At 37.4% G+C, this 14521-nt stretch overlaps 1 protein-coding gene across 1 annotated transcript in view; it reads left to right on the top strand.

Annotated features, from left to right (window-relative positions):
• The first annotated feature begins 598 nt into the window (after nucleotides 1-598).
• The window catches only part of LOC135109157 (histone acetyltransferase Tip60-like), a 30862-nt gene continuing 16939 nt past the window's right edge, over nucleotides 599-14521 (top strand). The window contains 5 exon segments of the mRNA XM_064020285.1: nucleotides 599-750; nucleotides 4759-4816; nucleotides 9178-9246; nucleotides 10801-10967; nucleotides 11223-11306. Coding sequence (XP_063876355.1) covers nucleotides 712-750; nucleotides 4759-4816; nucleotides 9178-9246; nucleotides 10801-10967; nucleotides 11223-11306 — 417 coding nt within the window. The 5' untranslated portion in view covers nucleotides 599-711.

Raw genomic sequence — 14521 nt, 5'->3', positions numbered from 1 at the left:
ATGTCTCTCTCTCTCTCTCTCTCTCTCTCTCTCTCTGAACTGAGTCCGTACAAGAAAAGGCTGTTTTATTAACCATTTGACTCGTAATTGTTTCTTATTGAAGTCAGTTTAGTGCAAGGTTACGGGATAATTTTGAGGAGATATCCAAGATAGTGGAAGGGTTTGGGTTGTTTAGACCTTCAGTAATCATTTAATGCGTGTGGGTCTGTTTTTGTTTGAATAAGGTGTCACAATAGTCATATTATAGTTCCAAGGATTGAAATAATAGCATCCAACAATAAGTGTTGTCCATTCCCTAACTATTAACTAGTACCTTAGTTATTCGATAGGTGTGAAAAAGAAAGAAGAATAACTTCTGTCCAAGTGTATTGGTGTAATGTGTATTGTTTGTTTTCCCTCCTCTTTTCTCTTTTATTTCTGAAAATACTTATGCCTATTGCACATTTTCTGTCTCTACCAGATTATATACTTATGCGCTGATGTAAAAAAAAATAAATAAATAAATAAAATAAGAATTGTAATATGAAATGGCCTGACTTTTTTTTATGTCTTAGTGGTAAGTAATACATTTAGTATTTTCTCTCACAGATCTATTATTTTTTTTCACAACGTTTTACAATATTTAGGTAAAGAAGCCAAACAGTCCCACAACAGAGACGGGCTAATCCGGTAGTTGCCGCCGCGCCGCGCTGGTACGGAGTTGTTGTTATCATGTCTGAGGATTCAAACTCTGCTATTTTGGATCCTATAGTAAGTATATAAGCCAGTTTACGAAATTCATGAGATGTAGAGATGACAAGCAAAATTTTGGGTCGTTAGTGTAGACCCTTTGTGTAATGATAAGGAGTGTGGTGAGTTGTTGTTCAGTCTGGTTTGGGGTTCCCGCACTTGGTGGGCAAAGGTAAACATGGGTTGTATGTCATCATTTCAAAATATCTGAGGGTACAGCATCACTATTATTATTAATCATGCTGTCACCTCGGGCGCTACACATATTCTAAAGCCTCACGTTTATTTACTAATCTTGTTTCACACGGCATTTAAATACCACATAAACAAGTCATGATGTAAATTATATTTTAGGACTTCAAAACCTTGTTTATTTACTTGGTATACTTGGTAGATTCTGAAGAGTTCTCATACTTGTGGTGATTCACCATTGCTGCCAGCACGAGAGGTCGTCTTCAGGGAGTTGAACTGGTCTGGCATAGTTTGAGGCTGGTATACAGTTTGCTGTGCAAAGCCCCCTTCACACATTCAAGATCCTTGTCACGACAGCGCCAAGAATAGCATTTTTGATGCAGTCATGACATTTGGTCACGATTTTTGGTCCATCACTGCAGCGTCATGACGGGCCTATGACCATCACAACATCATGACAACACTATGTTAACACGATTTCTGGAATTTTGAAATTCAGCGGTCATTTTTGCCGTCACTACAAAATGACAGTGGGCAAGACAGTCACAACGGTGTCATGACAGTGCCATGATAGCATCACAGTTATATCGCGCCCCCTCTTGTTGACTACAGGAGATATAAAAAGGGATGAGATGGCCATCAGACCCTCAGTTGTGTGAGTACCTGCTTGAGTCACATTCTACAGCAATACCACATCTTTGAAGTGGACCTCAGTGGTGTGTTGCTAATGGATGACAATGCGCAGAAGTTGGTGGTACTGTTTGAGCTGAAGTTGCAGACCATCCATACCCAGACACTGCAAGTGAAATACAGAGCTCACCTGCAAAAAAAAGAGGGATGGGTGACGAAAAGGCAATGAAGGAAGAGATCTTTGTGGGTGTGCACCTGTGTTGTCATGTCACCTAAGATGCTATGACTATTAGCTCTGTCATGATGCTGTTGTGACACATTTGCAGGTCTGTCTTGATGCCTGCGCTGTCTACATAGGGTTATTGTGACACATTCTTAGGTAAAGTAGTGTTCTGAATTGTTAAACAACTGTCAGAATTATTAGCTCTGCCATGACTCACTATTAAGTTTGTTGTGACACAACCATGACAGTCATAGTGCTGTTGTGATGCTGTTGTATGTTTTTTCGTCATGATTGTGTCTCGACAGACCTATGACAGTTCTGACGTCACAACAGTATCGTGGCAGCGATGTACTGGGTTGAATAATTGTTGAGCTCCACAATTTTTTGAAGCATGAACAAAAAATTCTTGACAGCCCCATAATGACCAAAGACCATCAAGACTCATCATGACTGACCACAAAACTATGTCACGACAGAACTATGACCACTGTTCTTGGCACTGTCATAATGAGAATCTTGAATGTGTGACGGTGGCTCAACAGTCACAAGGTTAATTTAGTAGCATTCACAGAAACTTGTCTATTTCTGTCTTGAATTTTATGAAGTAGTGAAGTTTCATTGTTTCAGAAGCACTCATATAAAGGACATTGATTAATGGTGCCATTTTTGGCCACCACTACAGCAACATTGCAGAGGTGGCAAGAAAACTCAGTGGCTGGGTACTGAGAACCTTCAAGATTCATGGCCAGAATCCAAGGAACACTACTCAGCTACTGTTGGTTTCCCTCAAATGTAGCTTTCTATTGCGTTATTTTGTCTAACACGGCCTAAAATTGCAGAGGAAAAGTGCCTTCTAACATGACTAAGATCCACCTTAATGTGATTTTTCACACTCAAAATACTTGCCTGCCAGTTACCTCCTCTCAGGTGCTTCCTCATAATTAACAGTGAAGTAAGACTTGCAAATTACTCTTTCAAATTGAATGACTCTTCACTGAAATGGCATCACCACATAGTGTGGTACCAGCCTAAGTGGTCACTCTAATTCTATATGCTACAGTAACTACCTCAACCTCAGTCTGCCACCCCCCTTGTCACAAGTGCACTCACCTCACCTTGGACAAGAAACTGGAGATGATACATAGGATTGTCAATAGCAAGGGCCACAACATTGGAAAGTTGAATGTTTGGAATTTTATTGGCATTGTTGAACCTACCAAATCTAAATTCTTAAATATGTACTGGTACTTTCCTCCCTCTCCTCCACCCTCTGACTACTTCATGCAACATATTAAAATTCTTCGCAATGATGTTTTCCATGCCCTCGCTGGCCTAAACCCTCGGAAGGCTTATGGACCTGATGGAGTGCCTCCTATTGTTCTCTGAAACTGTGCCTCTGTGCTTGCACCTTGCCTAGTCAAACTCTTTCAGCTCTGTCTGGCAACATCTACCTTTCCTTCTTGCTGGAAGTTTGCCTACATTCAACCTGTTCCTAAAAGGGGTGACCGTTCTAATCCCTCAAACTACCGTCCTATTGCTTTAATTTCCTGCCTATCTAAAGTTTTTGAATCTATCCTCAACAGGAAGATTCTTAAACATCTATCACTTCACAACCTATCTGATCGCCAGTATGGGTTCCGTCAAGGCCGCTCTACTGGTGATCTTCTGGCTTTCCTTACTGAGTCTTGGTCATCCTCTTTTAGAGATTTTGGTGAAACTTTTGCTGTTGCCTTGGACTTATCAAAAGCTTTTGATAGAGTCTGGCACAAAGCTTTGATTTCCAAACTACCCTCCTACGGTTTCTATCCTTCTCTCTGTAACTTCATCTCAAGTTTCCCTTCTGACCGTTCTATTGCTGCTGTCGTAGACGGTCACTGTTCTTCTCCTAAATCTGTTAATAGTGGTGTTCCTCAGGGTTCTGTCCTGTCACCCACTCTCTTCTTATTATTCATTAATGATCTTCTAAACCAAACTTCTTGTACTATCCACTCCTACGCTGATGATACCACCCTGCACTTTTCCACGTCTTTTCATAGACGTCCAACCCTACAGGAGGTAAACATATCACACAGGGAAGCCACAGAATGCTTGACTTCTGATCTTTCTAAAATTTCTGATTGGGGCAGAGCAAACTTGGTATTGTTGAATGCCTCAAAAACTCAATTCCTCCATCTATTAACTCGACATAACCTTCCAGACAACTATCCCCTCTTCTTCAGTGACACTCAACTGTCCCCCTCTTCTACACTGAACATCCTTGGTCTGTCCTTTACTTATAATCTGAACTGGAAACTTCACCAGTTTTTCTCACCCCCCCCAGCTGCTAACTTTGTACAAGGGCCTTATCCGTCCATGTATGGAGTATGCTTCACATGTCTGGGGGGGTTCCACTCATACTGCTCTTCTAGACAGGGTGGAATCAAAAGCTTTTCGTCTCATCAACTCCTCTCCTCTAACTGACTGTCTTCAGCCTCTCTCTCACTGCTGCAATGTTGCATATCTAGCTGTCTTCTACTGCTATTTTCATGCTAACTACTCTTCTGATCTTGCTAACTGCATGCCTCCCCTCCTCCCGCGGCCTCGCTGCACAAGACTTTCTTCTTTCTCTCACCCCTATTCTGTCCACCTCTCTAACGCAAGAGTTAACCAGTATTCTCAATCATTCATCCCTTTCTCTGGTAAACTCTGGAACTCCCTGCCTGCTTCTGTATTTCCACCTTCCTATGAGTTGAATTCCTTCAAGAGGGAGGTTTCAAGACACTTATTCATCAATTTTTGACCACTGCTTTGACCCTTTTGTGGGATTGGCATTTCAGTGGCCATTTTTTTTATTGGATTTTTGTTGCCCTTGGCCAGTGTCCTTCCTACATAATAAAAAAAAAAAATCTAGGATGTTATTATTGATTTCTTTACCACCAGTTATGTATTTGATAGCTTCATGTGTTATATTGTTCCTTGAATACTGACTGTAATTTCTTCCACAGTCTAATGTGACGGAAGGATGTCGGCTCCCAGTTCTCATGTCCAATGGCGAGGATTGGCGTAAGTCAGGACACTCAAGTAGGGCGACTATATTTATTTTTTTTGTTTGTTCATTTACTAATCTTATAAAACTTTTACTTAGATCTCTAGTTTAACATGAGCTCTTGCAAAATTTAAAATTTTATAAATATCACAAAGATCTAAGCTCTTTTCTTTAATATAAAAAATTTTGCTATGTACCATAGTTGCTGGTGTTTAAGACCTTGCTTTTCAGAAAAACTACCCAAAAAATTTAAGAATGCATCTAATGTGCTCATAGTAAGATAATTTTGTAAAAGAACTCATAAAATGTGTATATTTCTTGTGCACAGGCAAATATGGTACTAATTTATTTTTATTTATACTTTATCTTCCTTTATATGTGTCATCTTGTCAATGAAGTAATATATGTGTATGTGTGTGTGTTTGTGTGTACAGGTTGACTATCACTAATCTGGCATCATTGGGACCTGTAGGCTGCCAGATTACAGGAAGGTTAGGTTAGAATACACTTAATATACCCAGTAAATCAGCACTAGTTGGTTGATAAGTTGAGCTGCACATATCGGTGCAGCTCAGCTTATTAACCAACTAGTTGCACTTTTTCTGTTGATACTGTTAGCCAAAAAAAATTAGCAATTTTTCTTTGTTTCTTTGTCATAAGCTGTCAAAGAGCCAATGCTGTATAATTCATGCAAACTTCTCAGAATGCTATCAAGTTTTTTTCAAAAGTTCAACCTTATCTTTTGTGGATAATGTACAGTGTTTGCATTTTACACAGTGAGAAGCATTTCCTTTATTCACTGAAGCCATGGGTAAGGCTAAAATTGAGCAGGTTTAATATTAAGTGGAGAAAAACAAATTGGAATGGCTTCCCTGTGTTTGGAAATGATGTCAGCTGATTATGCACCAAGTATAGTAGCACCAACAAACAGTAGTGGCGGCAGGTTGGTGCAGCAACTTGGGAAATTTGAAATTATGCTAGCTGAAATTAGTGCCAGATTAGTGATGGAATCAGATTAATGATTGCTGGTTGGTTGGCCTGTGTTTGTGTGTGTGTGTGTGTGTGTGTGTGTGTATACAGGGTGTAATGTGAGTTTCTGCAAATACTGAAAGAGGTGAAAGAACATGTAATTCTAAGTAGAAAATGTTCTATACACATATGCATTTTAAAATGCTTTGTTTACCTGTCAGAGGAGTTGAAAATGTATGGGTGTGCTATGCATGTAGCTATGAGGTGATGGACAGATGGTTACATTATTGCAGCCTCGGAGGTGCCACTTGCTCAAATTATGAATGCTTTTATCTTATTTTTTTTTGCTGGCTGTGGAATATTACAGTACCTTGTAACAAGACAAATGGTATTAAAAAGCATGTAATTTACCAATAAGCATTACATGACAACATTATTGTGATGATTAAAAGTACTCCTGTAAAATGCTATGTGGCATCATCAAAGTGAGGGAGGAGGGGGGAGCGAGTCCGAGCGTCCTTGAAAACAGCTGAGTGATGATACCACGTAGCATTTTGTGGGAGTACTTTTAATCACTGCAATAATGTTGTCGTGTAATGCTTATCAGTAAATTACATGCTTTTTAATATAATTTGTCTTGTTATAAGATACTGTTATATTCTACAGCCTGCAAAAAATAAGATTAAACCATTTGTAATATGAGCAAGTGGCACCTCCGAGGCTGCAACAGTGCAACTGTCTGTCCATCACCTCATAGCTGCACACGTAGTACACCCATGAGTCCCACACATTTTTCAACTCCTCTGATGGGTAAACAAAGCCTTAAAATGCATATGTGTATAGAACATTTTCTACTTAGAATTACATGTTCTTTCACCTTTCAGTATTTGCAGAAACTCGCATTACACCCTGAGTATATATATATATATATATATATATATATATATATATATATATATATATATATATATATATATATATATATATATATATATATATATATATATATATATATATATATATATATATACATACACACACACACACACACACACACACACACACACACACACACACACACATTAAAAGGAATGCTTGAAACTTAAATATATTAAGAAAGAAATTGAAAAAATTTCATATCCAAAATTCTTTTATTGCAAATGTAAATATAAAACAAGTAAATTAGGAAATTACTTTTGCATGACAGACTCACACAAGATTCTGTTGCAGAGATGATGTGCCCATTACTGAAATATGCAAAGTGCATATATTAAAGATGAAAATAATTCATATCTGACCATGTAAAGTGTTAATTTTCAGTAATTTGTAACAGGTAGCCAGCCTGTAGTGGGATATTGTTACTCCACCTGGTTACTCAAAATATGATCAATCTTGTATGGTAGGCAGGTGTTTGCCCCTGGCTTCCTTATCATGACATGTAGTCCTACACACAGAGTACTTCTTGTTTGTGAATTAAGTAATGTACCCAAGAGCAAGTTACAGACACATGCTAAAGTTGTTGGATTACAAAAGCTATATATCAGAGAAAGTGAACAGTAAATTAATCCATTTGGACATTCATTGGGAAATAAATTGCTTCAGCTCAATGAGTGTTGGAATGCTGTGTAATGATTGTGAGTACATCAAGATGAAGGGTGTAGACTTCAATACTGTAGCATCTCTAAATGATTTTAGCTTCCCTTATTTTTAAAAATTGAACAGCTTGGTTTATGTGATTCAATTATCTTTGTATTGTCTATTATGTTAGTGGTACATTGACATACATAAAGACTCAGTGAATAGGACTGCATTTCTCTGTGAGGCCATAAACAAACACCTGCCCACTACACAAATTTACAAGATATGCCACACAGTAAGCAGCTACTGAGTTTAAGAGATGTCACCTCATCATTTTATAACAATTTAAGTATCTATGATATCAGAATATCTTACATGGGATAGAATTAATTTCATTGTTGAATTATTCTTTACATTGGTGCACCAAGTTTTGCAGCATCACAGTTCGTGAATGTATTTTACAATGGTCCTTGAATATTAATGAAAGGATATGACAAAACTGTTCCAAGTTCCCTTGGGAAGATTTGAAGTACATTTAATTCCAATAGTATGAGTACAGCTTTCTCATTAATTTATACAAAGAAACTATGCAGTTTGGTTACTGTAGCCAAGCCATTCACTTTTAATCCTTAAAGCTAACCATTTAACTTCATCTTACAATACTTGAGGATTCTTCTGGGTATTTGAGAGGAAGAAAATCACATTTTGTGATGTGTCAGATGAATATCTACCTTGATTTTCTTTACAAACCAGGAACAAATTACCTTTTTCTATATGATCATTGCTGTAGTTTTTGCCAATCAAGCTTCAGAACCAGTTAAGCCTGAAACTTGGTGCACCACTACTTAACTCAGTGTCATAGACTCTGATGCAATAATTTTGCCACCTGAGGGCATGTGAACGTTGTAACACTTAAAATTAAAAGGTGATGCTTTTTTTCCATTAATTGGCATACATATTTCCATTTTGTTATAATTTGTGCTGGAAATGGAGTAATTTTTATCCAAATTCTTACTTATTCATAAGATATTGGAATATTTGCACCTATATATAATCTGGTATGTGTCGCTGTTAGTTCCCTTCTCTAAAAAGGAGACCAGTGAGAGGTGGTTACTTCAGCATAGTGTTACTCTGTGAACAAACTCCTAGGTTAGAAGGAAACTGCAGATATTCACTGTGTCCTCCTTGTCAGCTCCCTTTTACCAAATGCTGAGTAGCAATGCTTTGGGTGTCTTGTTAACCTTTATTCATTGTCATTTTGTCATTATTAACTTTAAAATCCTTTCTCTGAAATACATTGCAAGAGTTTAGTGATCAGGTTGCTGGTGGATGAAGAATTCAGACTCCTGGAAATTGACTTGTATTTAGGATAATTTTCATTATGTTTTTACCTATAGGATTTTCAACTTTATAATCTTGTATTGTTTGAACTATTTGACTTTAGCTTGTTAGGCTTTGCAAGGAAAGGAGTTCAGGAAAATAAGATCAGGAGTAGATTTTTTTTTTTTTTTTTTTTTTTTTTTTACATTCCCTTGTGAAGATTTTGTAAGCATGTATCAGATATATAGTTATAGATAAACTTTCACCATCATCATGTGCATTGTTTGAACATAAAGCACAGGTATAAAATCAACTAGTGCATATTTAATGTCTGACCAGTGCAGAAAGGAAAGTCACTGCATATAGGAGAACACTTGGACAAGATTGACTGCAGTTCCAAGTTTGTTTGGAGGCTGTTTTCAATAATGCTGCTTAGCACTCTCCAACATTATATTTTTGTGTTTCACCACTTATTGAATGCAAAGTGTCTTATAACAGTTTCTTTTTACAGCACTGGCAGAAGTCATCAGTATAAAGGATTTAGAAAACAAGAGGCTCTTTTATGTTCATTACATTGACTGTAAGTTTTCCTAACAATAAGTATAGTTGTGGATGGATGTAAGTGGCATGTGTGTGTGTGTGTGCATGTTTGCTTGACTCTCCTTTCTCAACTTGTCACTTCATTGCTGATGAAATACGTGACTGATCTTTCATCTGCTCCTTTATTTCTCCTTGGCTCTTCTCCAGTTCAGGAGTCATTCAAATTGTCTGCACTTCAGCATTTAGGTAAAATTTTCCTGCTCCCTTATTTCTCCTTAGCTCTTCTTCAGTTCAGGAGACATTCAAATTGTCTGCACTTCAGCCTTTAGGTAAAATTTTCCTGGTCAGAATTCTGGCTTCATTGCCTAGATGTACGTATGATATTGATACTACTACTACTACTACTACTACTACTACTACTACTACCACCACTACTACTACTAATAATAATAATAATAATGATAATAATAATAATAATAATAGTTTATTTAGAATAAGCTGCTGAAAATATACAAGGAGAGGGGACATGATAATAAAATATCAACTTTGTGTGTGTGTGTGTGTGTGTGTGTGTGTGTGTGTGTGTGTGTGTGTGTGTGTGTGTGTATGTAGTAATAAGAAGAATAATGGTAATGATAGTGAGTTTAAATCTTATGTGTTAGTATACACTAAAGAAATGGTACACCAGAGTTGGGGTGTGGACATTAGTGGTTTTCTGGCAGTGTCAATAGTTCAGGGTTATTCCTTGAGGGAGGGGTGACATTTTTTTTAGGAGAGTTGCAGCTTTAGTTATTCTCACTTGTGCTGAAATTAATGTTGTTTGGAGCATGGAGGATAACATGGGAGGTTGGTGTGGTCAAGGATATGGGAGATTCTGACAAATAGTGGTAAAGTAGGTGCTCACAGCATGGGTTATATGGAAGTATGAGATCCTTAATATGATGGAAACAGAAGAGTGGTCTTCTGGAGACCTATGAGGTTGTTTTATATGTTTGAACCAGAGTGATGGATTGCACTCTTCCATGTTATTTTAGTTGAATGATAGGATTTCTTAGCTTATTTTATCTCTGTGATGGCAGTGATCTCCAACCAAGAAGTGTGGGCTTGAGCAAAAATTGTGTGGTTCTCAGCATCTTCAGCTTTTCTATGTAGGTGTGTGTGATCCACTGCCATAAGTTATTGTGAGTGGAATCCTTACTTGGCCTGTAATTTCTTATAACTATGATGATAGTGGGATGAGCCAGCCACAGGATGGCGAGATGGTTGATGTATCCTAAAATGATGGATATCAGGGGGTAGGTAACAGTCCTTTAGTTCAATGAGGAAAAGATCATGGGTCCTCTGGCTGTAGATGGAGTGTGACTAATAGTGAGGTACTCACTACTGAGGCTGCTTATGTTTTTGGTAGATCCACAGTGTGTGTGTGTGTGTGTGTGTGTGTGTGTGTGTGTGTGTGTGTGTGTGTGTGTGTGTGTGTGTGTGTGTGTGTGTGTGTGTGTGTGTGTGTGTGTATCACTTGCTTGTGCATATTTTTTGGTGGACCTGTGGAATTAACCTTTATTTCTTACATTAATTTGTTTAATAAATTATTCAGATAATAAAAGGCTAGATGAATGGGTTGAAGAAGATCGACTGGACTTGCGAAAGATCCAGTATCCCCGCCGAGATCTGGCTTCCTCCACCACCGGTCTTAACACCCCTAAGAAAACTTTGACTGGAGCCACTAATTCCAGACCCTCCTCACCAGGTCTCACTACACCAGTGAGTGAGATATTGTCATTTAGCATGTTTATTCGTGTTTAGATATGTGTATAAATGTGATTTTCTTTTTGCATTTGCATTTGGCATTGTTTTTTAAAATGCTAATATATATATACCATTCACTTTTTGTGTTCAACATTTAATATTCTCTTAAATTATAATTGCATGATAGTGTGAAATTTGGTGTTTTTTTTTATGTTGTTGTTTGTATTCTTTTAAAAATACTAAAGAGGTCAATTTTCTGTTGTGGCTCAGGACCCAATCACTGGCCCTTCTGTGTTAGCTGCCCTGCAGCAAAAACAACAGAAGATCAAAAAAAGGAAGTTGGATCCTAATGAGGTAAGATAAACATTAATTTACCAGAACAGTTCCTTTTCAGCATTAGTTTGCACTCATCAACTGCTTATGAAAGATTTACAGTTTGCTTGTTTTGGAATTATCAGTTCTTTAGATAAACCCTCTCATGCACCAGTAAGTTTCTTAAGTTTTCTTTCCAATACCTCTTTTGTTACAAGGTATTTGTGGCCTCTCCGTGTGACATGCAAAACTTTGATTTTAGAAGCAGCTTTCTCTCCCTTGAAACTCACAAGTATGCACACATTATATTTCACAAGTAAAGTATTTTTATGATGATCACATAAAAAAAGTAATAAATTTCACTGATTTTTTTCCCCTCAAAAATAAATACAAAACAAGAAAAAAATTATCAAAACCTTATAGCTCAGAACTTTTCCAAGAAGCCTTCTACGTGCTGCACATCACTTAAACTCTTTTTATGAGCTTCACACTTGTACTATTGTTGTTGTGATATGTCAGTTAGACTTCATGGAAATAAAGAAAAACTGAAATCAGCATTCACCTTGGATTACATGCAGACGGCCTGAGTCACAGGCTGAAACTGACAAATTATCTAATAGTTGGCCTATTCTAGTAAGCATCAGCATTGCCAGTTCATTACTTTTGTGAAACTGATGCTCATCTTTGACTCATCAAAAATTTATGCTCCTACATCAGAAATAATTTTTTCGATGCACTTGTGCTTCAATGCAGTTTTTGCATGAAGAAATTTTGATGCACATGTATATCCAGTGTGTGAGAAGGTTAATGTGTACCCTCTGCAATCAAATCAGACAGGTCACTTTGGGTGCAATGTGTTTTGAGATCTGTGGTAGAAATGTGGCTGTAATTCTCCTATGCACTGTGGAAACCTGCTGTTAATATTTTACAGCTCCTGAAATCTGGCAATATCATCGTTTTTATGGATGACTTGTTATATCCCATGAATAGAGTCCACTGGCTTATAACAAGTCACTAGATTTTAGGACTCCCTCATTTTGTGAAGGTAACTTGTGTCATCTTAAATTTTTCATTATAGGCTATGTTTTAGATTGAGTTAATGTAAGGGCTGCTTGCTGGGATACAATTAATTGCTGTCATACAACCATTCCCTAACATATTGCTTGCATTATAAGAAAACTTATAGAAATAAATCTGTCTTACTGTCATCAATCAGATCATAGAATCATATAAACCTATACAGCTCTCTCTCTCTCTCTCTCTCTCTCTCTCTCTCTCTCTCTCTCTCTCTCTCTCTCTCTCTCTCTCTCTCTCTCTCTCTCTCTCTCTCTCTCTCTCTCTCTCTCTCTCTCTCTCTCTCTCTCTCTCACACACACACACACACACACACACACACACACACACACACACACACACACACACACACACACACACACACACACACACACACACACACACACACACAAGAGAAGGTATGGAAGAAGATGAAAAAGTAGTGGAATGAAGGAAATAGAGAAGAATATAAAAAAAAGCTGGAAATTAATAACTTAGGATAAGAAGAGAAGAAGAAAGAAACTGAAAAGAACATACTGAATAAATCTAAAGAGGAACCCTAAGTTTCTCTATAGATACATTAATGGTGAAATGAAACATAGAGATACTACTATTAAGTTAAAAAGAGGTGGAAAGATATATGAAGATGACAAGGAGATGAATGAAATTATGAACGAGAGTTTTAAATCTGTACTTAAAAAGGAAGCAGATTTTGTAGTGACAGCTAGAGTGTCAAATAAAGGGTTACATGAAATAAAGGTGGAAAAGTATGAAATCTACAAGCTGTTGAGTGACCTAGATGTTAGAATAGCAATGGGACCAGATGGTGTGTTGGGGTGGGTATTGAAGGAATGTAGAGACCAGCTGGTGGAGCCAATCTGGAATGTGTTAAATAGTTTGTTGAAAGAAGGAAGAATGCCTAAAGAATGGAAAAGAGCCAATATAATGCCTATCTATAAAGGAGATGATAAAATGGAGCCACTAAACTACAGGCCAGGATCATTAACTAGTGTCATAGGTAAACTCTGCAAAATTGTAATAAAAAACAGATAAGCAATTTGGATTTAAAGAAAAAAAGATCATGTGTTACAAATCTGCAGAGCTTTTATACTAGAGTGATATATGTGGTGCAAGCAAGAGATGGATGGGTGGATGCTGTATATCTGGATGTAAAAAAAGCATTTGACAGGGTTCCACACATGAGTCTACTGTAGAAACTGGAAAATGTAGGGGGATTAAAAGGCAAAATATTAAGTTGGATGCAAGACTATTTGAAGGACAAACAAATGAGGACAATAATCAGAGATAATACTTCAAGCTAGAGCAAGGTAACAAGTGGAGTATCACAAGGATCTGTATAAGCACCTATTATGTTTCAGATTTACGTAAATGATATGCAGAAAAGATTAAGTAGCTACATTAATATGTTTGCTGATGATGCTGCAAAGTTGCTAAGAGTTATAAGGAGCCCAGAGGATTGTAAGGAGCTACAGAAAGATTTGGATAAAATTTATGCTTGGAGCCTAAAGTGAAAACTTGACTTTAATTCTAAGAAATGGCATGTGATGGAAATAGGAAAAGTACAAGGAGACCTGCATGGAACTGTAAAATAGGTGAAGATACAATAATGAAAAGTAACAAAGAAAAAGATTTTGGGGGGTGATTATTTATGACACTGTCACCAGAGAAACATGTAAGTGGAATTTTGGGTTCCACATACAGGATTTTAAGTAACATTAGAGTGGCTTTTTCCTACATGGACAAGGATATGATGAAAAAAATAATTACAACTATAATATGCCATAAGTTGGAGTATGCTGCAGTAGTATGGTCTCCACATAGGAAGAAAAATATAAGGAAATTGGAAAGAATATAGAGGAGAGCAATGAGGATGGTGCCAGAATTGAAGGAAAAGACTTACAGAGAGTGACTGGAAGAAATGAGATTAATAGCATTGGAAGGGAGAAGAGAAAGGGGAGACTTGATAACAATCTAGACACCTGCCAAAACAATAATTACTCCCAGTGAGGTCTAAAGCACTGTTCAGGGGGTGCTGTGAACTTATCATTAAACCCAGCTGTGACCTCACTGAATGTTTCCCTTTGTGTCTCACAACACAAAGGGGCAGTCACAGCCTGCCCTCTAAAGACAACTCTCTTCCTCCACACAAAACTACAAGCACCTAATAACACACACACCCTTCA

This window comes from Scylla paramamosain, chromosome 18, assembly GCF_035594125.1.
Source record: "Scylla paramamosain isolate STU-SP2022 chromosome 18, ASM3559412v1, whole genome shotgun sequence".
NCBI classification, from domain to species: domain Eukaryota; kingdom Metazoa; phylum Arthropoda; class Malacostraca; order Decapoda; family Portunidae; genus Scylla; species Scylla paramamosain.
This window is presented reverse-complemented; position numbering and strand designations above follow the sequence as displayed.